Genomic DNA, 27,861 nt, shown 5'->3' on the forward strand with positions numbered 1-27,861 from the left:
CCTGGCCTCTCAGAACATCAGAACACCGCACCTGATCGCGCCTCTCCGCCCGGGCGGGATAGGACGTCCCTAAATGGCTGCCTCGCCCCGGGGTCCCAGGGTCACACTCCATGCGCCCTTGACCGGCCCTCGCGCCACGCCACCTAGCTTGCTAACAGGCCTCCGGGAGCAAGGGCGGGCGAGCACTTTGCCTTGGCCAATGAGCGCCCAGGCTTCTGAGCCGCGTCCAATCAGAGCGCGGGTGGAAGAGACCGCGTTAGGTTGCGCGCACTCCGCGCGAGGGGCGGACACGGGTGCTCCGGGGACCATTCCTTGCTGCGGCCCGGGGACGCCCACCTCTCTGCTTTCCCGCGCACCGGACGCGAGGAGGACCCGCGAGCTTCCGCCGTCCACCCAGGCGAGCGGACCGCCCGAACCGGGGAGCCCTCGTGCAGCGGCGCCCTTCTCAGAACCCACTCTGTACCTCAGCGGCTTCTGCAGAGAGGCATGAGGGGTGGCTCCTGGCCTCGGGAGCGTGAGGCCGGTTCGGGGTCAGCCCGCTAAGGGGTCTACGCGGACTGGCCGGCTCCGCGCTCCTGCCCTTCCTTTCCGGGGCCTAGCGGCGGACGCGGGAATCCGCAGAGGCCGACATGTTCCCACGGAGGCCACCGGCCGCCCTGGCCGCCTGGCTAGTGGGCGCGCGGGGCGGGGGCCTGCTGGCCGTGCTGGCCAATCAGTGCCGCTTCGTGACGGGCCTGCGCGTGCGGCGAGCGCAGCAGATCGCGCAGCTCTACGGCCGCCTGTATTCGGAGAGCTCGCGCTGCACCCTGCTCGGACGCTTCTGGCGCCGGCTGCGCGGCCGGCCGGGCCATGCCTCTGCCTTGATGGCGGCGCTTTCCAGTGTCTTCGTCTGGGACGAGGAGAGGATCCAGGAGGAGGAGTTGCAAAGGTGAGCCTCTTCTTGGCTGCAGCGGCGTCCCTGTTCCGGAGAGGGATGGGCTTGGCGGGGTAGGTAGGTAGGTGGGCACCTTGGGGCCTGCCTGCCCCCCCCCATGTCGTCAGTGCCCCGTTTGCCCAGTGGTCTTTTGAGTGACGATGCCATAGCTAGAACCCATTTTAGCACCTCACGTTATTGCCCTATGCCTGTTAATTCCATTTGTCAGGTTAAAAATAACTAGAAGAGGAGCGACTTCGAATGGGTAGTGTGATACTAAAGCAATATTCCAAAAACAAATTAGATACGTAAGGGATAGAGGACATTTTTCTGGTAATCAACCTACCCAGAAAAGTGCACATTCAAAGCAGGCTTTAAAATAAGCTCAAGGCTGTTGAGTATGAGATAGCTTGCCATTTATAAAATGACTGCAGTCCAGATGGGACTCGGGCTTGGCGCGGACAACCCCCTGTCACTGCGACTTTTTCCGACTTGCACATTCAAGAAGCTGAGAGGAATTTTTCCTGTTCGCACAAAGCTACGGCCTGGACATTCTAACCTGTGATAGCTGTGTTAGATGGTTGCTGCTTTAGAACTCTTCGAATACTGTGACAGTTAGGCTTTGTCTGGAAAACCCCCGTTGGTATTGATTTATTTTTGTTAACCTGTAGTTCTCAGACTTTATTGTTTTTAGATAAATCTTAGAAGGAAAATGCTTTTACATTATAGTGTTTCTATATTCCTTTTAAATGGTTACTCACCAAGGCCAGTTGTTCTAGATGTTTCTTCTTTAGTTTTTCAAGACAGGGTTTCTCTTGTTGTCCTGGCTGTTCTGGACCTCCCTATGTAGATGTGCCTGCCTCTGCCCCCGCCTCCAGAGTGCTGGGATTAAAGGACAGACAGCCCGTGGGTGGATGGAGGGCACGCCTTTAATCCCAGCACGCTCAGGCAGGCAGGTGGATTTCTGTGAGTTCGAGGCTAGTCTGGTCTACAATGGGAGTCCAGGATAGCCAGAGCTACACAGAGAAACCCCCATCTCAAAAGAAAAAAAACAAAACAAAAAAGCCGAAAAAGCAAAAAACAAACAAAAGCATGCGAGCAGAGCAGTACAGCAGTAATGTTTGTACTCTGACCTCTTTGGGGTATGTAATACCCAGATTTTAAGCAGCAATTGGTGCCAAACTGAATTGAGAACACGTGCTAGTCTCTCTTGAGAGCTGAGGCTACCTTCCTAGCAAAAAAGATGCCTTTTAATGAGATTGAGGGATTCTTAGTATTCTTTTCTGTTTAGTCATATGTGCTCCCTCTCCCCTCAGGTTTTTGAGATAGAATCTGTCCATTTTTTGACCAGGTTAGCCTTGAACTTCTAGTTCGGCCTTGGTCTCCTAATGTTGGGGTTCTAAGTGTAGACCACTACACTTCAGTCTCTTGTTGGAAAAAAGACTAGAATACAGATGTGTACAATCAATCTGGACCTGCTGCACACACTTTCTTATGTGATTCACATTCTGTTTAGTGAGAAAATAATAGTCTTTGGTGCGTTAGAAACATCTTACAGGCTGGATGTGGTGGCACTCACCTTTAACTTGTCCAGTTAAAGGCACTTGGCAGGCAGAGGCAGGAGGATCACTGAATTTGAGGTCAACCTAGTCTACATAAAAGGAAAAAAAGAAAAGAAAACATCTTACCAAATATAATCTTATTTATTAACCTTACAAAATAATTTTGAACCATTGGTGCATCCACTATAGAACCACCCCCACCCCTGTCAGGCTCTTACTGTATAGCCTAGGCTGTCTGGAAACTCACTTTATAACCTACAGTGGCCTCAAATTAGGAACTGTCTTCCTGAGTGCTGAGATTACAGGCATGAGCTACCATGCTCAACAGAAATTAGATCTATTGTGTGAACATCAAAGAACAATTTGTGGGAGTTGTTTCCTCTGGCAGGTGGGACCCTGGGATCAAACCTAGGTTCTCAGGCTTAGGGGCCAAGTGCCCCACCCCCTGAACCATCTCTCCAGGACTGAAATCAGATCTCTCAATACTTGACTAGTATTTTCATCCAGTTGGCTTCTTAAGCAAAATAACTTTGCTGACTATTATTGCTGCTAGCTGGTGTTCTGTAAGACTGGGGCAAATCCCATGGAAAAATACAGCTCTGTGTGTGTGTGTGTGTGTGTGTGTGTGTGTGTGTGTGTGTGTGTGTGTGTTAAGTTACAGAAACAAAAAGAGGAAGGATGTTAGGAAATATGAAAATATAGGGGGAAATGTTTCATTAACCTCATTTTTAAAAGTTGTTATTTTAACTCTAAAAGCTTGAGCAATTCTGTATAATGAGAAATTGGTGCTAGTAAATTTTCTCAAGGAAAATTGGCCATTTCCCCATGTCTGTCTTCTTGGGAGCATTTAGAATACATTAAAAATGTCAGTATGTTGTTAACTAAGTGAAAAATTCTTCTGGCCAGGTGGAAAAAAAGAAAGAAAGAAAAGAAAAAGAAAAATCCTTCTGACTTAAAGGACCTTACTGGCCGCAGGTACTTGGGTGCATCTTACAGACAAAACTCTTTGGTCATTATAACATCATAAAAGGGACTTGAGAGTTGTTGAATTTATCTGTTATTGTACCATTAAGTAGGTGCTCCAAAGACTCCATGAACTAGTTTATGTCTTATGTCAGGAGTGGTTGAATATTCCTAATCCTGTTTTTGTTTTTTGATTTTATTTGTTTGTTTGTTTGAGACAGGTTCTTCCTGTATAGCTCTGGCTGTCCTGGTTTTTTTGTCCTGTTTGGTTAGGTTGTGTTTGCACTACTTGCAGTGGTGGCCTTACCAGAATTATTTTGAAGCTGGGTCACATTCTTTGGTAAGGGCAGCACCCTGGCTGAGTCACATGTTGGCATGCTTACTCTGTGTTTATTGTGTGTCTTCAGTTTCTTCAGTGCATGCCTTTCTCAAATACTGTTTTGGAGAAAGGAAACATAGACCCTCTCTCCTTCATCCTTGTACTAATCTAATCTGCTGATTTACTATTTCAGGAATAAGCTCTCTTGTCCTTTTCTCTCTTATTAAGTCTTCTTAGATGTAAAGATTTAGATACTTATCCTGTCCCAACAAGATTAGACATCGTAGGATAGAGGTGTTTCCTTTCTCCACATGCTATGATACTGTTTACACTCTTCTGTGCTTTTGTCAGTCTTACTAGCATTTAGAAGTTGAAACCCTTCGGGGCAGTAATGGCCACTTCTTGCTCCATCATTCATACTGTGTATTTCCAGTAGTATATGTGTACTGGATGCTGTGGCCCTGCTGGCTTTGAATTTACTCTGTGGGTAAGCCTTGAACATTACAGTCTCCTGTTTGTACCCCCGGAGTGCCTGGGTGCTAGACCAGCAGTCTGTTAACCCAGAGCTGTGTCTCCAGCCTGAGCCCTGGTCTTAGTAAGAGTTTAACTACTTCTCTTACACTCAGGAATGGTACTTGGTGTTAAGAATGCATCACTAATGCCTGGCACTGGTGGCACATGACTTTTTATCTTTGTTTTGTTTGTTTGGTTTGGTTTTTCAAGACAGGGTTTTTCTGTTACACCGAGCCCTGGCTGTCCTAGTCTACAGAGCGAGTTCCAAGACAGCCAGAGCTACACAGAGAAATCCTGTCTTGAAAAACTGTGGGAAAATATGCTTTTCTAAAGCCATTCCCACATGCCTTTTAAACTCTTGGAAGCAGAGGCAGGTGGATCTCTGTGAGTTAGATAGATGTCAGCCTGGTCTACATCACAGGTTCCAGGATAGGCAAGGTTCTATAGAGACGACATCTCAGAAGAGAAAGAGGAGAATGTTTGAGTTAGCCCTGAGTGCCCTTGCTTGTTACCAAGTCACACCTGGGACTTCTCTAGGCAGTTGGTGCTGTAATTGAGCTTTTGTTCGGTTCTGCAAGATCTAATTGCCTGCCATTAATAAGATATTGCCCATATTTTTGGTTTTTGTTTTTTGAGACAGTGTTTCTCTGTGTAGCCTTGCCTTTCTTAGGCTTGCTTTGTAGACCTGGCTGGCCTTGAACTCACAGAGATCTATCTCCCTCTGCCTCCTGAATGCTGGGGATTACAGGTGTGTGCCCCACCACACCCGGCTTAAGGTATTGCACATATTTTATACTTAGGCCTTTACAGGGCTAGCCTTGAATTCTATTTCACAATTTCCAATTTAATTAAGACTTTCAAAAAATGATAAGACTTTTTTTGTTTTGTTTGGATTTTTTGAGGCAGAGTTTCTCTGTGTAGCCCTAGCTACACATGTAGATCAGACTGGCTTCCAACTCAAATATCTGCCTCCTGAGTGCTAGGAATAAAGGCCTGCACCACCACCCAGCTTGATGAAACTATTTTTATCAGAACATTTGTACTGGTCAAGGTTCTTGGGTACAAATAACTAAACTGATCGTTGTTAATTCAAACCAAAAGGAATTAGCTAGCTGAGTCCTTGTTAGCTGGTTATTCAAGCATTGAAAGAAGGCTGGAGTACAGGCTGGCCAAGAGAACAGCCAGGCTTGCTACAGGGATAGTCTTCAGTAGCAGTTTTGTGGGTATTTTCACTTAGATTAGTTGCTCTAGACTCTCTGGTGAGCAAATGTGTAAACCACCTGAGCCTTTGACCTAAGTTAGCTGTGCGTAAATATGAGAAGTACAGTATGGGCTTGCACTCACCTATATGGATTCTCCATAAATAGGAATTTCAGGCAGTCAGAGTGACAGTTATCTCCCAATACAGATATTTTTACCTAAGTCTAAAGTTTAAAATCTAGTAACTTGGGATTCTGGAAGTAATAGGAACCTTCAAGAAAAGATGTCTTGCCGGTGGTGGTTTAATTCCTTTAATCCTAGCACTAGGGAGGCAGAGGCATGTGGATTGGATCACTGTGAATTCAAGGTCAGCCTGATCTACAAAGAGAGTCCAGGACAGATAGGGCTATACAGAGAAACCCTGACTGGAAAACCAAAACCAAAAATCGCCATTAGTTGGTACCAGAGCCAAGACTACAACAAATCTTTCAAGAACTGCTAAATTATTTGAAAATTAGTCTTGGAATGCCAATAATTTAAGCTTTTGAGTTGTTTTGTTTTGTTTTGTTTTATGAGAAAGCAGGATCTTATATAGCCATGGTTGGCTGGGACTTTGGTTTAAAATGACCTTGATCATTGTTATCCTCCTACCTGTTATTTAGTGTTGAGATTATAGGCATGTGCTATGGCTCCTGCTGTGTTTTTTGCTTTCTGGTATATTAATATAATGTTTCAGTATAAGCATTAGAATTACGGAGGTCTACTTCTATATTTTTATTTGTTTATTCAGTAGACATTTGCTGACTATTTACTACTTACCATAGAGATACTAGGAGTTGGAAGTGTATTTACAAGAAATTCATAGTTTAGTAAAGGAGGCAGATATAAAGATACATTATTATAGCATACTGTGATTTGCCCCTGTAGAGAATAAAAGAAAATTCATGTCATTAACTTTATAGAAGTTAGCCTCATTTCAGTATGTCAGGAATGGCATTTGTTGTTGTGGTTGTTGTGGTGCAGCACTGGGGATGACACCCAGGGCTCCTACACAGACACTGGGCTTACTAGGCTGCATCCTCAGACCCTGGATTTTTAATTTAGTTGGGTTTTTTTTGTTTTTGTTTTTGTTTTTTGAGACAGGATCTCACTGTGTAACTCAAGATAGCATCAAACTCTTCATCTTTCTCACTGCCTCCCAAATGTTGTAATGCAGACCAGGTTGTAATGCAGACCAGCCGCACCCAGGCCTGGCCTCGCTCTGGCCTCACTCATTGCTTACACTCTTGGGTTTTTTTGGTTTTCTTTTTTTAATGTATTTATTTATCATATATACACAGTGTTTTGCCTGTATGTACACCAGAAGAAGGCACCAGATCTCATTACAGATGACTGTGAGCCACCATGTGGTTGCTGGGAATTGAACTCAGGACCTTTGGAAAAGCAGGCAGCCCTCTTAACCTCTGAGCCATCTCTCCAGCCCCACACTCTTGGTTTTTTGAGACAGGGTTTCTCTGTGTAGCCCTGGCTGTCCTAGATTCACTTTGTAGACCAGGCTGGCCTCGAGCTCACAGTGATCTACCTGCCTCTGCCTCTGCCTCCCGAGGGCTGGGATTAAAGGTGTGTGCCACCACGCTGTTCTGAATTACACTGTTTTATACACAGCCTAGTCAGCCAGCGGGTTTTCTTTTTTGATTACTATTTAAAGTTATTATAAAATACGAACCCTGCTTTATTTTCTTTGACAATTCCATACATGTATACAATGTATCTTGACCATATCTATCTATTCCTAACACTGCTTTCCTATTCTCTAATCTTCTGTTCCCTGTAGACCCTCCTAGCATATCACTTGCACCTTTTCTTTTCCTGCACAACCCACTGAGTCCAGTTAGTGCTGCTTGAATGTGCATGGTTGTGAGATCATCCACCAGAGCATGGCAACTCCAAAAGAAAATGACACCCCTCCCTCCAGCAAACATAAACTGCCAATAATTCCTCAGCTAGAGGTGGGGCTTCATGAGCTAACCCCATATATGCTGGAATGTTGCTTGGCTTGATCCATGTACAGGTTATCACCGCTGTTGTGAATTAATGAATACAGTAGCCACAGCATGTTGAAAACAACGTGTCTTAGCTTCCCTGAGCCTTGTGTTAGAAATAAGTTGGGGGTGGCAAAGAAAGAGACCACCACTCTAGTTGAAGTGTCTCAACAAGGTAAAATTTCTTCTTCTAGAAGGCATACTGTTTATCAGAGCAGAATAGCAGGCATGCCAGGACAGGAAGTGTGCTTGGTTTTTGTAGTTGTAATGCAATTGGCAACTGTATCTTTTCCCATTGACTGGAGTTGGGCCTCGTAGTCTCTGCAGATTGGCAGATACACAAGGAATGGGAAAGGGTTCCCTGACTAAAGAGAAAGGAGTCGCTGCTCCAGGGGGACGGGTCGCTGCTCCAGATTATTAGGTTCCTGGAATGCAACAGGAGCCCCCTCTGTACAGGGCGGGAAAGGATGAAAATGTTTGCAAATGGGGGAAAGATGAGCAAAGATTAATACCTGGTGTTTCTTATATTTATGGTATAGATGAAGAAGCTTCTTTGACCATGAGTGAGCGAGTGCTACTCTGTGGACATAAGCATAAATCTTTACTATTTAGCAGAACAGTAGTAGTTAATTCCCTAGAGCCTGTGACCTCTGCAGCTCTGGGCCTTTGACCAGTTTACCACATTAAAAGAAAAATCATCATAAAATGTTTCAGATATAAAAGGTTTACAGAATAAGAGATATTCCCAGCAGTTGGGAGGCAGAGGCAGGCGGATCACTGTGAGTTCAAGGCCAGCCTGGTCTACAGAGTGAGTCAGGGCAGTCAAGGCTACACAGAAAGACCCTGTCTCAAAACCCTGCCCCCCAAAAAAGAGATATTAAATATAACATTATATTTAAGAAATAAAGCCAGGCATAGATGCCTTTGGAAGGCTGCAGCAGAAGGATCAAGAGTTTGAGGCCAGCCTTGTGAGACCCTTAAAAACAAAACAAAACAATCAACAACCCCAAAAAACTACAGTAGAAATTCCTGTGTGTGTGTGTGTGTGTGTGTGTGTGTGTGTGTGTGTGTGTGTAATTTCCTTACCCTTTTAGATATACCCATAATCCCAGTTTGTTTGTTATTGTATCAGTCTATGTCTTTGCACCTAAGCATCAATTGCCAAATGACATGTACTCATACCGTGTAGTACTGTATTCTAGGAATTTTATAGCCCCGTGGGCAGAAGTACCAAAAGATTGAATCCAGGAACATACAAAAGAGAGTATATGCCATGAACAAGTTTAGTTGATCCCAGGAAAGCAAAAGTGGCATGTTGTAACAAAATTAATTTAATATGTTACATTAATTGAATAAAATATAGAGGCTGGGATGTAGCTCACTTAGTAGAGGGCGCATGGACAAGCTATCACCACATAACTAGGTATGATAGCACAGCCTTGTAATCCCAGTATTAAGAAGTGGAAACATTAAGATAAGTTTGTTTCTGTTTGTTTGGTTTTTTTCAAGACAAGGTTTTTCTGTGTAGCCCTGACCATCCAGGAACTCACTTTGGAATCCAGGTTGGCCTCGAACTCACAGAGATCTACCTGCCTCTCATACATATTAGGCCAGCCTGAGCTATATGATACTATCTTAAAAAAGAAAAAAAGGGGGGGGGGGGCTGGAGAGATGGCCCAGAAGTTAAGAGCACTGTTTGTTCTTCCAAATTCCTAAATTCAATTCCCAGCAACCACATGGTGGCTCACAACCATCTACAATGAGATCTGGTGCCCTCTTCTGGTGTTCAGGCACGCATGTGGGCAAAATACTATATAAATAATAAATAAAAATAAAGAAACAAAAAGTAGGGTCTGGAGAGATGACTCAGTGTTAAGAGCACATGCTGCTCTTACAGAGGTCCAGTATTCAGTTCATAGCATCCACTTTGGGCACCTCCCAACCCCTGAGACTTGCTGTAGGGGTTCTGATGGCCTCTTGAGGCCTCTGTGAAGACTGCACAAATACAAATGTGCATGCGCACACATTGAGACAAAAGATCTCTTCACTGTGTAGTGGTCTTAAACTCAGAAAGGTCTACCTGTGTCTTCCTCTCAAGTATTAAGGGTAAAAAAAATTTAAAAGAAAAAACTCAGAGAACTAGCATTGGCTAATTCTAACCTCATTTCATAATTTTAAAAAAATCACAGGAGCTAGAGAGGTGACACGGTGGTTAGTAGCATTGCTGCTTTTCAGGAAGCTCTGGATTCAAGTTCCAGCACCTACCTGATGGCTAACAACCATCTATAACTCCCATTCCAGGGAATCCAGTACCGCCTTCTGGCCTCTGAGGGTACCAGGCACCCAGGTGATACACAGACAAAAATATAGACAAAAGCACCCACATCTATAGCCTTAAAAAAAAATCACTCAACAGATTGGGGATTGAAGGGAAATTCCTCAGATTTATAAAGGGTATCTAAAAATAGTTCACAACTGCTGAGAAAATGAAACTTCCCTCTAAGGTCACAACAGGACAAGCCATTGCTCTCTCTCCCTTCTTTGACCGATGTACTGGAGTTTATAGCAGGGAAGTTGTGGAAGAGAGAGATGAAAGCGACTCAGCCTGGGCAGAAAGAAGTAAAACTACAACAAATATTGTCTTGTCAATTGGAATACTTAGGAATTTCTGAAAACTGTTAAACTTAGTAAACTGTTAGCACTAATAAGATTGCAAGTTAAGCCGGGCTGTGGTGGCTCACCCCTTTAACCCCAGCACTTGGGAGGCAAAGGCAGGCAGATCTCTGGTCTACAAAGCGAGTCCAGGACAGCCAGGGCTCTGCTACACAGAGAAACTCTGTCTCAAAAAACAAACAAACAAGCAAACAAACAAGATTGCAAGTTAAACAAAGCAATGAACAGTCAGAGAATGAAGAGAATTCCATTTACAGCATCATCAAAAAGGGTTTTTGTTTTGTTTTGTTTCTATTTTTATTTTTTGGTTTTTTTGAGACAGGGTTTCTCTGTGTGTAGTCCTGGCTGACCTGGACTGACTTTGTAGACCAGACTGGCCTCTTGGAACTCACAGAGATCCACTTGCCGCTGCCTCTCCAAGTGCTGGGATTACACGCGTGTGCCACCACACCCAACTAAGAATAAGTTTTTAAGAAAAGATTTATTTATTATTTATACAGTATTTTGCCCGACTGTGTGCCTGCACACCAGAAGAGGGCACCAGATCTCATTATAGATGGTTGTGAGCCACCATGTGGTTGCTGGGAATTGAACTCAGGACTGTTGGAAGAACTGACATGCTCTTAACCTTGAGCCATCTCTCCAGCCCTAAAATTCTTAATAAATTAAGAAAAGCACAAGACATTTTAAAACACTGAAACCTATAAAACAATGTTGAGACAGGACATGATGGCACACACCTTTAATCTCAGCACTTAGGAAGCCAAAAGCCAGAAAGATCTCTGAGTTTAAGGACAGCTTGGTTTACACAGCGAGTTCCAGGCCAGCCAGTGAACACAGTGAGACCTTGTCTCAAAAAACAAAACCACAAATGGCTGGATGTAATGGTGCATGCCTGTAATCCCAGCACTTGGGAGGCATAGGCAGGCAGATCTCTGTGAGTTCGAGGCCAGCCTGGTCTACAAACTGAGTCCAGGACAGCCAGGGCTACACAGAGAAACCCTGTCTTTAAAAACAAAACAAAAATCCTGAAACATTGAGTTTTTTAAAAAAGCCAAATGCACAAGCCTAACAGCATGAGTTCGGTTCCCTAGACACACATTTTTTTTTTTTTTAAATCTCAAAATTCTCACTGGGAGTTGGGAGGCAAAGTCGGGAGAATTGGCTGAAAGCTCAGGAGAAAAAGCCAGGATTCTACTCAGGAACAGGGTGGAAGAAGAAACGGATTCTTAAAAATTGTCCTCTTTCTTGTACACACACAGTGGCACACACACACACATACCTACAAGTTAAATTAAAAAGACAGGTGCAGTGGGACACCTGTAACACCTTGGGAAGCTGAGGCAAAGAGATTACTAGAACCTTCGAGTTCAAGGCCAGCAGGCAGCATAGTGAGATTTTTTTGTCTTTAAACAAAAACAAGAAAAATGGGCAAGGGTGGGAGATAACTTTAATCCCAGCACTCGAGTCTCTGAGTTGGAGGCCAGCCTGGTCTACATAGTGTTGTTTTTAAACACAAAATCCCAATTGTTTGATTTTTACCAATAAAGACTCAGGAGCCAAATGCTGAGGTGAACTACCAGCTCAAAGGCAGAGAAAAGCACCCAGCTGACCTTCTTACTAAGCCAACATCTCAGAAGGAAAAAGCCCTTTCTCCTCCACACTGTCTTACTACCCTCAAAGCAATGTCCCTCCTTTCTGTTTACTTATGTTCACTCCCTTTACACTGCTTGCTCTGCCTCTTGACTTATGGTTGACTTTATTAACTATTGGATTAAAGTTGTGTGCTAGGGGGCCGGGCGTGGTGGCGCACGCCTTTAATCCCAGCACTCAGGAGGCAGAGGCAGGAGGATCACTGTGAGTCCAGGTCAGCCAAGCCTACACAGAGAGACCCGATCTCAAAAAACAAAACAAAAGCTGTGTCCTAGGGCTGAGCTACACCACAAAAAGAAACAGGGTTTTTCAGTTCATAATCTCAGGGTTCACAATGTGACCAAATATCCTGCAACAACAGAGAGAGTTGCAGGACAGCCAGGGAAGGCTACACAGTCCTGAAAAACCAAACAAACAAACAAAAATAAAACCCCATAAAAACCAGAGATGTATACAAGGCATGGGATAACAATTGAGATGTAATATGAATAAATTAATAAAATATATTTTAAAAAACTAGAGATGTTAAATGTTGGCAAGGTGGAGTAAATGAGTTTTCATGTGTGTGTGGTGTGGATATTTAAATGGTACAGCTGCCTTGGAAAATAGTTTAGGGGCCAGGTAGATGGCTCAGTGGTAAAAGATACTTGCTGCTAAGCCTCATGACCTGAGTTCAATTCCTAGCTGCATAGTGGAATTCGGGGACCAAGTCCCACATGTTGCTCTTGGACCTCCACTTCTGAGTCATGGCACACATCCCTCGCCCACCAGTAAATCAGTATAAACAAACATAAAGGAGAGTAGCCTGAGCCTTTTAATCCCAGCACTGAGGAGACAGAGGCAGGCAGATCTCTGTGAGTTCTAGGACAGCCAGGGCTACAAAGAGACACCCTGTCTCAGAAAACCAAAAGAAATTAAAAGAAAGTAGTTTGAGAGTTCCTCAAAAATGTAAATGTAGGAGCTGGGATTGTAACTCAGTTGGGATGAGTGCTTGCCAAGCATGTAGGAAGCCTTGGGGTCTATCTCCAGCAACCCTGTGGTAAGGTGTAGGCATAGTTCTACCATTGTTACCATAAGCTAGCAGATCCACTCCTAGGACTACCCAAGGAAGTGAAAATGCATCTACATAGAGACTGTTATTTATGGTAGCCCCAAAGTAGAAACAACACAGTTGCCTGTTGCCTACTAAGCAAAAGGTGATATACATTTATATGAAGGAATGTTGTTCAGCTATGAAAAGGAATAAAATCCAACACTGATAAAACTTGAAAATAGGCCAAGTAAAGGGAGCCAGATGAAAGAGTTATATGTATAACTCCATATTTTTTGTTTGTTTTGGTTTTTCCAGATAGGGTTTCTCTGTATAGCCTTGGCTGTCCTGTACTCCTTTGTAAACCAGGCTGGTCTCGAACTCACAGAGATCCATCTGCCTCTGCCTCCTGGGTGCTGAGATTAAAGACATGTACCATCACTCCCAGCCTTTTTTTTTTTTTTTTTTTTTTTTTTTTTTAAATACATGAACTCATTGTGTAGCTCTGGCTATCCTCAGATTCACTATGTAGACCTGGCTGTCCTCACGGAGATCCACCTGCCTCTGTCTCCTGTGCCATCACACCAGCCATGATTCTGTTTATTTGAAATGTTGGGAATAGACAAAGACAGACTTGTGGCTAGCAGGGATTAGGAGTGAGGGAAGTATCTGAAAATAGATACCCAATATATACTGCAAAGGGGTGAACTTCTAGTATGTAGATTATACTTCAATTTGAAAACAAGGAAGACAATAATACAGGAAGAAGACAAACCACTAAAAAGGTGGGCAGAAAATCTTACCTGGTGGTGTATGCTATAATCCCAGGATGCAGGAGGCTGAGGCAAGAAGAGGGAGGCTAATGAGACCCTGTGTCACAGAACATGTCATTTATAAACCTTGGTGGTTAATATTTAAAGCTGGCTCAGCTTCTCAGTGTTCCTTGGTACATGTCATCTCTGTCTCTTTGCTGCCCTCAGCGTGATTTCTAGTTTTTGACAGACCTCTCACTCCTGGACTTGAAGTGCAGTGAGATGACAGGAATGAAGCACCGACACACACCTTTGTGTGCATGCAAAATAACAATACCCCAAATAAATATTTAAAAACTTTTTTTTTTTTGCCGAGCGTGGTGGCGCACACCTTTAATCCCAGCACTGGGGAGGCAGAGGCAGGCGGATTGCTATGAGTTCAAGGCCAGCCTGTTCTACAAAGTGAGTCTGGGACAGCCAAGGCTACAAAGAGAAACCCTGTCTCAAAAAACCAAAAAAGAAAGAAAGAAAACTTTTTTTTTTTTTAAGTTATTTGAGGTTGTGTGCTAGGTCTTGAACACTTTTTTGTGTAAGTTTTTTTTTTCCACAACTAACTTGAGGGAGTACTATTTTCTGCATTTTATAGGTTTAGAAGTAGTAACTGGTTAAATAATTATTCTAAATACAAGTGTTAGACTAGTATTCAAGCGTAACAATTCAATGTTTAATTGAATGGAGGTAGCATGCTATTTCCAACCACACCAGTCTTTTTGCGGGTCTTTGGATATTTCATTTCATGGATACCATGCCTGTTGCTGTCTTTTCAGGTCCATTAATGAGATGAAACGGTTGGAGGAAATGTCGAATGTATTTCAGGGTTCTGGAGTTGAGAATCACCCTCCCGAACCAAAGTCCCCAGCAGAAGGGAATGAAAAGTTGAAGGACAAAGAAGAGCCATGGGAAATGGTGATGGACAAGAAACACTTCAAACTGTGGCGGCGCCCGATTACAGGCACCCACCTTTACCAGTACCGCGGTGAGCCATGACCCGCTGCATTTGCTCCTATTCTTACTTGCTGCATGTCATCGCTGCCTTACTTTGTTGCTCCCTAACTCTCCCCAACCCTTCTTGTTCTAGTTTTTGGGACATACACAGATGTGACACCCCGGCAGTTCTTCAATGTTCAGGTGAGTTTATTTTCTCTCCAGATTTGAAGCTTTCTGGTTCCACGAATGCCTGTAATCTCAGCACTTGGGAAGGCGAGGCAGGAGACTTGCTCAAAGTTAGAGTCAAGCCTGGATTGTGTGTCAAAGGCAAGGCTAGTCCCTTTCCCAAATGTTAAATAAATTAAAAACAATAAAATAGTTGAACGTGGCAGCACATACCTTTAATTCAAACACTCAGGAACCAAAGGAATTTGAGGCCAGACTGGGCTACACAGCTAGTTCCAGGATGAGAGACCCTGTCTCAAAAAATAAAAACCCAATAAAAGTAAAGCAAAAGTGAGAAGAGAAGGTGAGATCACCCAAAGTACTACATAGAACTTTTTTCCTGATATTTCCATTTTTTATTGTAACTTTTTTTTGTTTTGTTTTGTTTTGTTTTTCGAGACAGGGTTTCTCTGTGTAGCCTTGGCCATCCTGGACTCACTTTGTAGACCAGGCTGGCCTCGAACTCACAGCAATCCGCCTGCCTCTGCCTCCGGAGTGCTGGGATTAAAGGCGTGGGCCATCATGCCCAGCTTTATTGTAACTTCTAAAGCTGAACAATGCATGCAACTTTAGTCCCAGCACTTGGGAGGCAGAGACAAGGCAAATCTCTGAAATTGAGGACAGCCTGGTTTACAAAGTGAGTTCCAGGACAGCCAGGGCTACACAAAGCAACATTGTCTCAAACAAACAAAAGAACACCACAAAAATAAAAATAAATATACAAAGTATTAGGCTTTTTAACGACCTTTTTTTTGTTTGTTTGCTTTATTTTTCGAGACAGAGTTTCTCTGTGTAACCTTGGCTGTCTTGGACTCCCTTTGTAGATCAGGCTGGCCTCGAACTCACAGCGATCCGCCTGTTAATGGTATTTTTAAACATAATTGTTTTTGCTGGTGTTCAATCCCCAGTCCCCTTCCCACCCCCACCCCCTCACGCACCTCCCTTCTTCCTCTTGTGTATTTCTACCCCAGTCATCCCTTTCAACTTTCCTAGCATACCTGTTCTATTATCCTCCCCACATTTAGCAATCCCTTTTCTGTTTTCTTTGACTCCTCCCTGGTTTCGTGACTTAGACCTACACTCGCATCCTCATATTTATACATATATAAACATTAAAAGCTAGCGTCTGCATATGAGAATGTGGCATTTATTTTTCTGAGTCTGTTATCTTGTTAAATGTAATTTCCAGTTTCATCATCTTTTGGGGTTTTTTTTTGTTTTTGTTTTTGTTTTTTCGAGACAGGGTCTCTCTGTGTAGCCTTGGCTTTCCTGGACTTGCTTTGTAGACCAGGCTGGCCTCGAACTCACAGCCAATGAAATCCCATCGTATATAAGCACCACATGTTTACTGTCCATTCATTTAGTTTAATTTACTTCCTTTTTTGAATGGTGCAGCAGTAAACATCTATAGTAAGATACAGAGTATATAGGGTATATGCCCAGGATAGTGATATGGTTGGGTCATATGATAGGTTTTTGTTTGTTTGAGGAACCTCCATACTGATTTTCATAATAGCTTTTCCAGTGTATAATTCCACCAACAATGTGTAAGGGTGACTGTTTCCTTACCATCATTTGTGAGATTTTTGCCAGCCTTTCAGTAACTAGTTTGTTAATTATAATACCCACTAAAGCCATGCCTGTTGGAAAAGGCCTGTAATCCCAGCTTTTTTGGGAGGCTAAAGCCTTCCTAGGACACAATGAGTCCAAGGCCAGCCTGGTCAACTTAATGAGACTGTAGTACGTGCAGGGTGTACTGGATGGTTCCCCAGAACTGCAACAACAGCACACCTACTAAGGATATTCAAGTGCACTTTGACGTAGGCACTGGGTTTTGTCACTGCTGGGTTCAGTCTCGATGTATACGATATGTCTGTATTTGAGGTTCCTTAGTTACTTGATATGCCGGAAGATGAGAAATGCTTCCTGAATTTCAGAGATCTGCTTGTACTTTGAGACTTTTTTCTGTTTAAAGTGATTTAGAACTATCATATCTTTATGCATTGTATGTTATCTTTTCTCCAGACATTTTTTTCTTCTATTGTTACTGTGCGGAGGAGGGCACATGTATGGCTTATGGAGGCCACAGGACAACTCTGTAGAGTTGCTTCTCCCCTTCCACCTTTATGTGGGTTCTGTGTACTGAATTCAGGTTGTTAGCTTGTGTAGTCAGGCAGTGTTCTAGTTCCATTCTGCTGCTGATAAAACTCTGACCACAAGCAACTTAGAGAAGAAAGAGTTTGTTTCAGTTTATAGATTATAGTCAATAACTGAGAGACGTTTGGATAGGAATTTGAAACAGGAATCATGGAAGAATACTTGGCTCATGTTTGGCCTCCTTTCTTACACAGTTCAGAACCACCTTCCCAGGGAATGATTTTATCCATAGTGGGCTGGATCCACCTATGTCAGCTAACAGTCAGACAGTCCCTCTTAGACATGCCCATAGGCTAGTCTTATCTGACATCCCCTTCTCAAGTGACTCCAGGCTGGTTTAAGTTGACAGTTAAAGCTAACTAAAACAGGTAGCTAACATGTTTACCCACTGAGCTATCTTGCCAGCTCCAGTCTACAGATAAATCTATTTCATAGTCTTTATGTATGTTCATATATGTACACATATGATATGGAAACTGGACATAGGCTGTCAAAACTTGCTAGACAAGTAATCTAACCAGGGAAACTGCATCTTCAGTCTTTTGGTTTTTTGAGAAAGCTCTCCCTATGTATACTCCCTAAGTCCAGTATTGCTTTGAACTTTTGATCTTCCTGTCTTGCTTCTAGAATTGCTATTATTTACAGGCATGAGCCACCAATGTCTGGTTGCATTTTTAAGACTCCCCTGTAGAGGGCTGGAGAAATGACTCAGTGGTTGAGATCACTGTCTGCTCTTCTAGGAAACCTAGGTTCCCAGCATCCACATGGTGGCTCACCACTCTAACTCCAGTCCCAAGAGCTCCAACATCAGGATGGCATGCACATGGTGCACACAGACAGGCATGCAGGCAAACATACACATACAAGTTTAAAAAGAAAAGAAAAAGATTCCTTCAGGCAACTGGGGGAGTGGGTAAAGCACTTGCTGATTAAATATGAGATGAGCTGGGCGTGGTGGCACACACCTTTAATCCCAACACTCGAGAGGCAAATGCAGGTGGATTGCTGTGAGTTCGAGGCCAGCCTGGTCTACAAAGCGAGTCCAGGACAACCAAGGCTGCACAGAGAAACTCTGTCTCAAAAAACCAAACCAAACCAAACGAACAATGCGATGAGTTCAGATCCCTCTATCACCCATGTAGAAACTGAGTATGGCAGCAAGTGTTTGTAAGTGACCCTAGCAGTGCTCAGATGCAAATAGATGGATCCCCAGAGATTGCTGGTCAAGTCAAACCAGTGAGCATCAGTGAAAGATTGATCCTATCTGAATAAAGGAGAGAGTGATAGAAGGCACCCAGCATTGATCTCTGGCCTACACATGCACAAACATAGAATCCCCTTCAGTGTATGTGAGAATCATTTAATAAACAGCCATGTCTTTTACATGTTGCTACTGTTAAGTCAAGTCACTATTTCCCCAAATTGTCCTTAAGTCAGATATCCAGCCTACCAGAGAAACTTCTGCATCTCTGTTTTGGATCTTCCCTTTTGCAGCTGGATACAGAATACAGGAAGAAGTGGGATGCCCTTGTGATCAAGCTAGAGGTGATTGAGAGAGATGTCATCAGTGGCTCTGAGGTTCTTCATTGGGTAACACATTTTCCTGTGAGTACTTTTAACTTTGGTTTTATTTCTGTCAAAAGTGTGTGCAGAACACTAATCTTGCCTCACCTCCTTTTTTAGTATCCAATGTACTCTCGGGATTATGTTTATGTTCGGCGGTATAGCGTGGATCAGGAAAACAATGTGATGGTCTTGGTGTCTCGGTATGTATACTGCTGGAGCCATTGTTAAGCTCCCCTAGTTGTGCCTTCACACATCTGTACCTTTGAGTTTGCCTTCATGAGTGTCCCTAGCAGCCGGTGCCCATCCATCCCTGTTTGGGGAATAGGCTGTGATCCACCAGGGATGCTGAAAGAATAGACTTACAAGCTCTTGGGGATGGGAGTGAGTTTTGAGGGTAGAACCTAGAGCCTTCCTTACTCATGCTAAGCAAGTGTGGTATTGCTGAGCTATTGCCCTAAGCCAGTGGTTCTCACCTTCTTAATGCTGTTCTTAATACAGTTCCTCATGTTTTGGTGACCCCCCAACCATCCAATTATTTTCATTGCTATTTCATAACTAATTTTGCTACTGTTGCAAATTATAATGTAAATGTCTGTGTTTGATGGTCTTAGTGACCCCAGTGAAAGGGTTCTTTGATTTTCCCCCCAAAAGGGGTTGAGACCCACTGGTTGACAGACACTGTGCCTAAGTTTAAGTTTTAATTAAATTTTGTGAACTTCTTAATGCTGGTGTTTTAAAGGTAGAACTAGAACCACAGCCTGTGAACCATATATTACAAAAGAAGCTTACCTATTTTACAGCCTGGCTTGTGTTCATTCATCTCAGCAAATACTCAGTCTTGTTGAGTCAGTGTTCTGGAGTTAGGCCCCCTTGCTGTGGCTCACCACTGCTTATTGCAAAGATAGTCGTTCATCTCTCTTTCTCCTTACAGTGCGGTGGAACACCCCAGTGTGCCAGAGTCTCCAGAGTTTGTCAGGGTCAGATCCTATGAATCCCAAATGGTTATCCGTCCTCACAAGTCATTTGATGAGGTGAGTTTTGCCTCATGAGAGATGAGTGTGGTGGCATCAAAGTTTTTTTTTTTTTTCAAGGAATGTCTTTGTCTGAACTGGGCAGAGGTGATTTGCCAGAGTGTGTGCATTAACATCAGCTGGTGCTAGGTATATTGTGGGCCCTGGTCTCACGTTCTGATTATTTCAGGGTGGCTGGATCCCTTTGAACTGGAGTTATGGTTTCTGGACTGGAGAGATGGCTCAGTTGTTAAGAGCATTGTGCTGGGCAGTGGTGGTGCAGGTGGGTTTCTGAGGAATCCTATCTCGGAAAAGCTTATTTTAAAAAAACAAAAAACCACCTTACTGCTCTCGCAGAGGACCCAGATTTGATTCCTAGCACCCACTGGGTACTTCACAAATATCCAAAACTCCAGTTCAAAGGGATCCAGTGTCCTTTTTTGATCTCCATGGGCACCAGGCACACATGTACATGCACATAACATGCAAGTGAAACTCTCAAGACATAAAATAACAGCTAGGGAGATTGACATATTAAAATCAGCTGGAACTCATGAGGCCTGGTCTCACTTTCTGGTTTTTCAAGCGTGGCCAGAAATTTTAAATCTTCCTCTTCTTTTTTTAAAATCTAGATTAAAATAAACAAATCTTTAAAATAAATAAATTCTGAGTTTTATAGAATTCTAAAAGTGACAAACAAATTACTTTATTGTTATCTGTATTTTGAGACAATCTCATATAGCCCAGGCCAGGCAGCTTGAAACTTCCTATGTAATCCAGGCTGATATCTTACTTGCAGTCTTCCTGCCTCAGCCTCCTGAGTGCACAGCCACACTTGCACACTATTTTCTGGGCTGTTAGAGTTCTTTGCTATTTATTATTTGTATAGTATTCTGCCTGCATGTGTGCCTGCAGGCCAGAAGAGGGCACCAGATCTCAGTATGGATGGTTGTGAGCCACCACGTGGTTGCTGGGTATTGAACCTCAGAACCTTTGGAAGAGTAGCCTATGTTCTTGATCTCTGAGCCATCTCTGCAGCCCCCTCAAGGCAGTATTTTTATGGTTCCTGAATCTGAAGAAATTTCTGTCTTCTCCCATAGTTTGGGATTTGCCCCATTCCATAGTTCCTATCCTATATGATGCAGAACCTTATCCAGTGAATAATTTGGAGCTTAAAACTACCCTCTTTTCTGATCATGGGCTCTTATCACATAGTAGGCAGCCTGTAACAAACCAGTTCTCCGTTTTGAGACAAATGTTCTAGCTTTCCTCAGCTCCAGCTCCTTCCTCCTGATTCTTTATAGGACCTCTACAGGTGTTGGTGGCTGAATCCTCTGGCTCAGTCCATTCCCTGCTTCCTCCTCTAACTCCTTCTCCCCTGGCTGTCAGGAAGTCCAGCCCTATTCTCTCTCCTGCTTGTAAGCTGCTTTATTGGCATATCAGGGAACAATTGGGGAACAGTGTTTACACAACATTGAGACAAAATTCAGTGTTTAAATTACACAGTAACCTTATGCCTACAAACAGCCACTAGCTAGAGGCAAGAATGGCCTAGCCCCTCCTGCTTACTTGAACTGAGCTCTGAGATCTCATACTGAAAACAGACTACAACTATATATTACAATTTCCCTCTCTGTTTCTTCAACTTTTGGTATTTTCAGATTTGCTTTAACTGTTGCTATTGTTAGTTTATTGGCAAGCGTAGGTAATTCTCCAACAGCGAGGCTGTTTGTTTGTTTAGTTTTTTTTGAGACAGGGTTTCTCCGTATAACAGTCCTGGTTGTCCTGGACTCTTTGTAGGCCAGGCTGGCTTTGAACTCACAGAGATCCACCTGCCTTTGCCTCCTGAGTGCTGGGATTAAAGGCCTGCACCACCACACCTGGCTGAGCCAAGGTTATTATCCCATCAGGAACCGTGTTCTTGGGAATAAAGTGCAACATTGTCCACCAAACATGATCTGCCTTCTGTTAATGTTATATTAAGTGTGATCTTGCTTTTGAAGCTATTCAGCTGAGGGCATCCAGCTGGATAGATACTCTTTTAAGGACATCCCTGGCATAATTGGTAAATCCTTGCTATATTATTATTAATTTAAATTTGGATGTGTGTGCGTGTGTATATTGCTTGCTTGTAGGTATTGCACCATTTGTATGCCTTTTGCCCATAGAGATCAGAAGAAGGTGTCTGACATCTGAGAGTGGAGGTACATATAGTGCTAGGAACTAAACCTAGGTCTTCTGGAGGAACAGCCAACATTTGTAACCACTGAACTATCTGTTTAGCCCCTCCTCAAATTTTTATTTTATATTTTGTTTTTTCAAGATAGGGCTTCTCTGTTTAGCTTTGGCTGTCCTGGACTCGCTTTGTAGATCAGACTGGCCTCAAACTCAGCAATCCGCCTGCCTCTGCTTCCCAAGCCCTGGAATTAAAGGCATGCGCCACCACACCCTGCTCCCTCATCAAATTTTATAACAAGTGGTGATGAGGTTTTAGTTACGCTAATAATTAAGCTAATAGAAAAAGAATGTTAAACTTGTTTTTTTGGATTTTTTTTTTTTTAACCTGAAAATGATTATCATTTTAACCTTTTAAAAACACACCTTAGATTCCAAAAGTGAAGTAAAGCAGGGATCCCCATCAGGAAATGGGGAGCCTTAAGACTGGATTGGGTCCATGGTTTTTCTTTCTGAATTCTGAACTAGAAGCATTCTTTCAGCTAGAGGCTTTTGTTTCACAATAACACAAGCAAATGATATGCAACATACTTATCACAGGAAAACCAAAGTGAGCCCTGTGAGTGCTGTGTCCTGTATGTGGTGAGGTCGCCTCGAGTCTTCTTCAGGGCTGACTTTAAAGCTCTTTGCATGACCATTATGATTCTGTTTGATTTTCCCTTTTAGTCCTGGAGCCTCTTTGCTTGGCTCTTTGACTTGGGGATAGTTGGTTCACTTCTTTCAGCAGCCTATATAGTTACTGTGGTAGTCAGGAACATATGTTAAGAACCCACTCAGACAGGCGGTAGTGGTGCATACCTTTAATCCCAGTGCATAGTAGGCAGAGGCAGGTAGAGCTCTTAAGTTTGAGAGTAACCTGGCCTGCACAGAGAAACCCTGTCTCAGAAAAAACAAAAACAAAATATAACAAGCCCTCAGATTTGCTGGCACATTTCTTCTCTCCAGGTTTTTATCAACATCAAGTCCTCAGGCTAGCGCTGGTGAACTGCTTGTGGAGCTGTCATTTTATGCCCAAGATACTCAGCCGTGTACAACATGTTGAGTTTTAAAGCCCCTTGAAATAGGTCTTGTCTTTGTAGTGTTTCTTAGCATCTCAGTTCCAGTTAGGCTGTTTTGTTTTGTCCTAAACACATAGTTATGTATTTGTGGGGCATCATGTGACAGTGGTGTATCTGTTGCCTCAGTCATTTAAGTGTTGTGGCCCTAAAGGGAAAGGCTTCCCCTACAGAGTGTTACAGTTCTGCTCCCAGAGGGTCCTGGCAATCGGGAGCCAAGGAATATCAGAAAGTCTTACTGCACAACAAACCTCACACAAGAGGTTTACTGGTGGGGAAACCCAGGAGGGTGCTGCCTGTGCTCTGCAGAGAAGCAGAAGTAATAGGGGCGAGGGTAGACTTCCAGGATGGGAATTGGTAGGATTTTCAAGTTTGGAGCAAGTCCAGAGCTTGGGCCTTTAACTTTGTCGGATGGGGGCTGGGTCTACCATTCTGGCTGATTAGAGTGTTTGTTCTGTGGGTGGAACATGACAGTTGGAAGTCCTCTGGGAATTGAACCTCTGTCCTCTACAAGAGCAGTAAGTGAGTGTTTTTGTTTTTGGTTTTTTGAGACAGGGTTTTTCTGTGTAGCACTGACTGTCCTGGAATTCTTAGACCAGGCTGGCCTCAGACTCACAGACATCTGCCTGCCTCTGGTTCCCAAGTGCTGGGACTAAAGGCGTGCGCCACCACTGCCTGGCAGCTGACTCATCATTTCTCTAGTCACACAGAACTCATTTCGTCATGTAAGCACCCTTTGTGCCGGGTCTGGTCATGTTCCTACTCTGTGGCTTTTACCTCTTTCTGCACACTTCCACAAGGTTCAGTGTGGATTTCTGTTCGGGCATCTTTCGCCTTTTTCCTCACTACTGGGGGTTGAATTCAAGGCCTCACATTTGGGGCAGTGGCTCCACCACTGAGGTGCAGTGCCGTCCAGGGCACTTTATCTTCACTGTCAGAAGTTCTTGAGGACAAGGACTAGAGCTGATGTGTTTGCTATGCAGCACCTAGCAAAACGCCAAGCACAGCAGACACTCAAATACATGCTGAGAAAATGAGCAGCAACTCAGTGGTATGCTCTGAGCTGGGGTAAGAGGGTATGCTTTGCTATTAAGATGTCTAGATTCTTGATTTTTTTTTTTAATGTGTGGCTAGAATGTTTATTTGTTTTTTGCTTTTCTTTCAGATAGAACATAGCTGTTCCTAGTTTCTCTTAGGGTCATTGTTTTGTTTGCTTTGTAGCCTTGTGTGCCACCATACATGCAGGACCAGGGCACTCTAACCATCTTAATAATTCTGGGTCCTTTTTGGCATTAGTTATAATAGGGCTGAGCCAAAGAGCAGTCGGCGTGTAGGCCTGGTGGTCAGTTTTCCCTTTCTCACTTCTGCATCCAAGCTGCTCATCTATAAAATGGAAGAGGGTGGTACAGGTGCCACAATATAGTCTGCAAGGACCTAGGGCAGCTCCAGCTGCATAGTGTCTGTCATCAGTTACTAGCTCTAAGAGCAGAAGGGGAAGAGGAGCTCTTTAAACTGTAAACATTGGGCATCTGTATTGGGTCCTCAAGGTTACCTCATGTTTGAAGATTTGCTAAAAGACCTTCAGGACCCAGCAAATAGTATACTCCTAGCTAAAATTTAGTATGGTTACATTAGTAAGGACACACAGATGGATTATAAAAGAAAAAGACACAGAATAATCTTGAGGAGTCCAGGTGAGGCTTCCTTTTCTAACACTGAAATACAACAACGTGTGTTTGATGTTTTGGTCAGAAAACTATCAGAGACTTAGTGCCAGAGTTTTCACTAGAAGCTGGTTCCATAGCACCCTCTATTTAACATGTAAATTTTGGACACCCATGAAAAAAAATCCATCTTTCACAGAGGCCACGTGATAGTTGTTGTGATTTAGACACAGGGAACTTTGCTATTAGTGTGATCACTTACTGGGAACAAGATGGTCAAGGGCCTTGCTATAAACATGAGCCTCGGGACTTTGCTGTGTTGTGTTTTGTACAGGGTACTGTACTTCTCACTGCAGTATTGGGTCGTGATTATTCTGGTACTGGCTGTAGAGGTTGCTGTGGTAGTCAGGAGCATTTGTTAAGAACCCTCTTGGGCAGGTGGTAGTGGTGCACACCTTTAATCCCAGCACATAAGTTTGAGGCTAGCCTGTCTTAGGAAAAAAAAGAACCCTCTCAGATGTCCAGGATCAAGGGGTCCTCATCTTTGCTATTTTTCTTTTCCAGAATGGGTTTGACTACTTACTGACATACAGTGACAATCCACAGACAGTGTTCCCTCGATACTGTGTTAGTTGGATGGTTTCCAGTGGTAAGTAGGGGTATGCACAGGGGTCTGAATCTGAGCTGAACAGTTTGTTCTTTCTGTCCTAATGGCAACAGGAGAATTAGTGCTTTTTTTAGTTGTGTTGGGTGAAAATTGGAAAAGTCTTCCCATTTCCTTCTAGCCTATAAATGGGATTTGAGGGGTTAAGAAAAATAGGGGTATTGGGCTAGAGAGGTGGCTCAGAGGTTAAGAGCACTGTCTGTTCTTCCAAAGGTCCTGAGTTCAATTCCTAGCAACCACATGGTGGCTCAAAACCATCTATAATGAGATCTGGTGCCCTCTTCTGGCCTGCACACACACATGCGGGCAGACTACTGTATAAATAATAAATAAGCCTGGTGTGGTGGCACATGTCTTTAATCCTTGCTCTTGGGAGGCAAAGGTAGGCAGATCACTGCAAGTTTGAGACCAACCTGGTCTACAAAGCAAGTCTAGGACAGCCAAGACTACATAGAGAAACCCTGTCTTGAAAATAAATAAATAAATAAATCGATCTAAAAAGAATGGGGGAGGTTCTAGAAAGGATCTATTTTTTTAAACCCAGAGGAGTTTTTAAGACATTCATTTTGGTGCCTTACATGTAGATGGAGTGCATTGGTGTGTTGGTGGTGGTGGTGGTGGTGGGTTTTTTTTTCCCTGCCCAGTAGTGTTGAATGGTAGTGTACTCCTGTAATCTCAGTAGTGACTGCAAGGATTGAGACAGGAGGATCAAGGCCTTGGTGACAAAGTGAGGCCCTGTCTGATAAAACCAAAATATTGAAGGCTATGAGATCTAGCCAAAAAAACCTTAGTGGTGGGGCCGTTACTTAGGGAAAGGGCCACTACCTAACAGAGGCTGTGTGTCATAGCCCTAAGTATACCTTCCACTTTTAATACCTTGTCTTAGCATCTCATGTGAGTTTTGGTTTTGTTTGATTTTTCTTTCTTTCTTTTTTTTTTTAAAGATTTATTTATTTATTATGTACAATGTTCTGTCTGCATGTACACCTGCACACCAGAAGAGGGCACCAGATCTCATTATAGATGGTTGTAAGCTACCATGTGGTTGCTGGGAATTGAACTCAGGACCTTAGGAAGAGCAGACAGTGCTCTTAACCTCTGAGCCATCTCTCCAGCCCTTGTTTGATTTTTCTTTCCTTTTGTTTCTTTGAGATCTTGTGTAACCCAGGCTGGCTTTCTCTTTGATGCTCCTACTTCAACCTCAAGAATGTTGGAATTAATGGTGTAAAATGCCGTGTCTGACTGCTCATACAGTTTACATTCTTCTGCTCCTCTGACCAGTTCCTTATCCCTTAGGAGGAAGATGGGAATTGGGTACTTTTGTGTTCATTTATCTGAATTAGATGACAGGGTTTTTTTTCTTCCTTTCTTTCTTTTTTATTTTTTTTCTTTTTCTTCTTTTGTTGGTTTGGTTTGGTTTTTCAAGACAGGGTTTCTCTGTAGCCTTGGCTGTCCTGGATTCTCTTTGTAGGCCAGGCTGGCTTTGAACTCAAGAAGTCCACCTGCCTCTGCCTCCCTGAGTGCTGGGATTACAGGTGTGCCCCAATGCTCCCTGCTCTAGAGGCCAGTCTTATAGAGGATTTTCTCAATTGAGGTTCCCTCCTCCTGGGTGATTCTAGTTTGCATCAAGTTGACAAAACTTAACAGTACCACAGCTTGACCAGATTCTGCTATGCCCCAATAGGCATGCCGGATTTCCTGGAGAAGCTGCACATGGCCACTCTGAAAGCCAAGAATATGGAGATCAAAGTGAAGGACTACATCTCGACTAAGCCTCTGGAAATGAGCAGTGAGGCCAAGGCCACTGCTCCTGCCTCAGAGCGCAAGAATGAGGGCAGCTGCGGCCCGGCTCGGATTGAGTATGCTTAAGGGCCTTGGGGATGAGGAAAGACAAGCACTTCCAGCCCTGCTGCAGGACAGGGCAGGTCATACCTGTTAGAAGACATCTGCGCTAACTGTCAACGCAGGAGAGTTAGAACTGGGGTTAGATTTTGTTTGGAGCCCTCTTGCTCTTTACTAAACGGAAAGGACCGTGATGTGGAGGGGTTGTCACGTTCTCAGGACAGTTGTTGTGAAATCCAGTATCATGCTGAGCTAATCTGGAACACACTTCCCACTTTAGGCCAGAAGGGGATGGCTCCTATCTGCCTCCTTTGAGAAGCTTCCTTGCTCACATTCCAAATGCCACCACTGGTTGTGCAGCACTCTGGATATCCTTCAGTTCTGTAGGTCACTGAGGAAGTGGTTGGCCCTGGGTTCACTAGGGGCCTCTGAAGCGCTCTTGGTAAGTCTGTGGTGGTGTGAACGATGCTGGCTGAGCCAAGTGCCTTGTCCTCACCTTGCTTTATCTTTAGAGACATGAAGTCTGTACCAAGGGATCCTTCTCCCTGTAAAGTACTATGGCGTTGACTCATCTGACTTAGAGCAGTTTTCATGGTAACTGGCCTATTGTACTCATGGGCTGAACTCAGTGGACCATGGCCTCTGCTGTAGACTTGCTCAGCTGATTTGCCAGGAGTACCAGAGACAAACCCCTGTAGACAGTAGCTTTCTACTTTATGTCATCAGTGTTTTGATAGGGTCAGTGGAAATGTGCACAAAACATCTCACTTAAAAATAGCTAGATTTCTGCCGGGTGTGGTGGCGCACACCTTTAATCCCAGCACTCGGGAGGCAGA

General features: G+C 43.7%; 1 protein-coding gene across 1 annotated transcript; it reads left to right on the forward strand.

Annotated features, from left to right (window-relative positions):
• Positions 1-413: 413 nt before the first annotated feature.
• On the forward strand, positions 414-27,861 carry Stard7 (StAR related lipid transfer domain containing 7). The gene is made up of 8 exons (XM_051144573.1): positions 414-928; positions 14,448-14,656; positions 14,759-14,808; positions 18,484-18,594; positions 18,673-18,755; positions 19,487-19,586; positions 25,084-25,168; positions 26,868-27,861. The coding sequence occupies exons 1-8, from the start codon at positions 630-632 to the stop codon at positions 27,050-27,052; spliced, it is 1,122 nt and encodes a 373-aa protein (XP_051000530.1). The 5' UTR covers positions 414-629; the 3' UTR covers positions 27,053-27,861.

Source organism: Acomys russatus, chromosome 4, assembly GCF_903995435.1.
Source record: "Acomys russatus chromosome 4, mAcoRus1.1, whole genome shotgun sequence".
In the NCBI taxonomy this organism is placed as follows: domain Eukaryota; kingdom Metazoa; phylum Chordata; class Mammalia; order Rodentia; family Muridae; genus Acomys; species Acomys russatus.

What these genes read in the sequence shown, in the direction of transcription:
- Stard7 (XM_051144573.1), top strand. Translation starts at nt 630, where the DNA reads ATGTTCCCACGGAGGCCACCGGCCGCCCTGGCCGCCTGGCTAGTGGGC. An exon ending in CCACCTTTACCAGTACCGCG is followed by an intron (nt 14,657 to 14,758) that starts GTGAGCCATGAC and finishes TTCTTGTTCTAG; the next exon opens with TTTTTGGGACATACACAGAT. An exon ending in GGCAGTTCTTCAATGTTCAG is followed by an intron (nt 14,809 to 18,483) that starts GTGAGTTTATTT and finishes TCCCTTTTGCAG; the next exon opens with CTGGATACAGAATACAGGAA.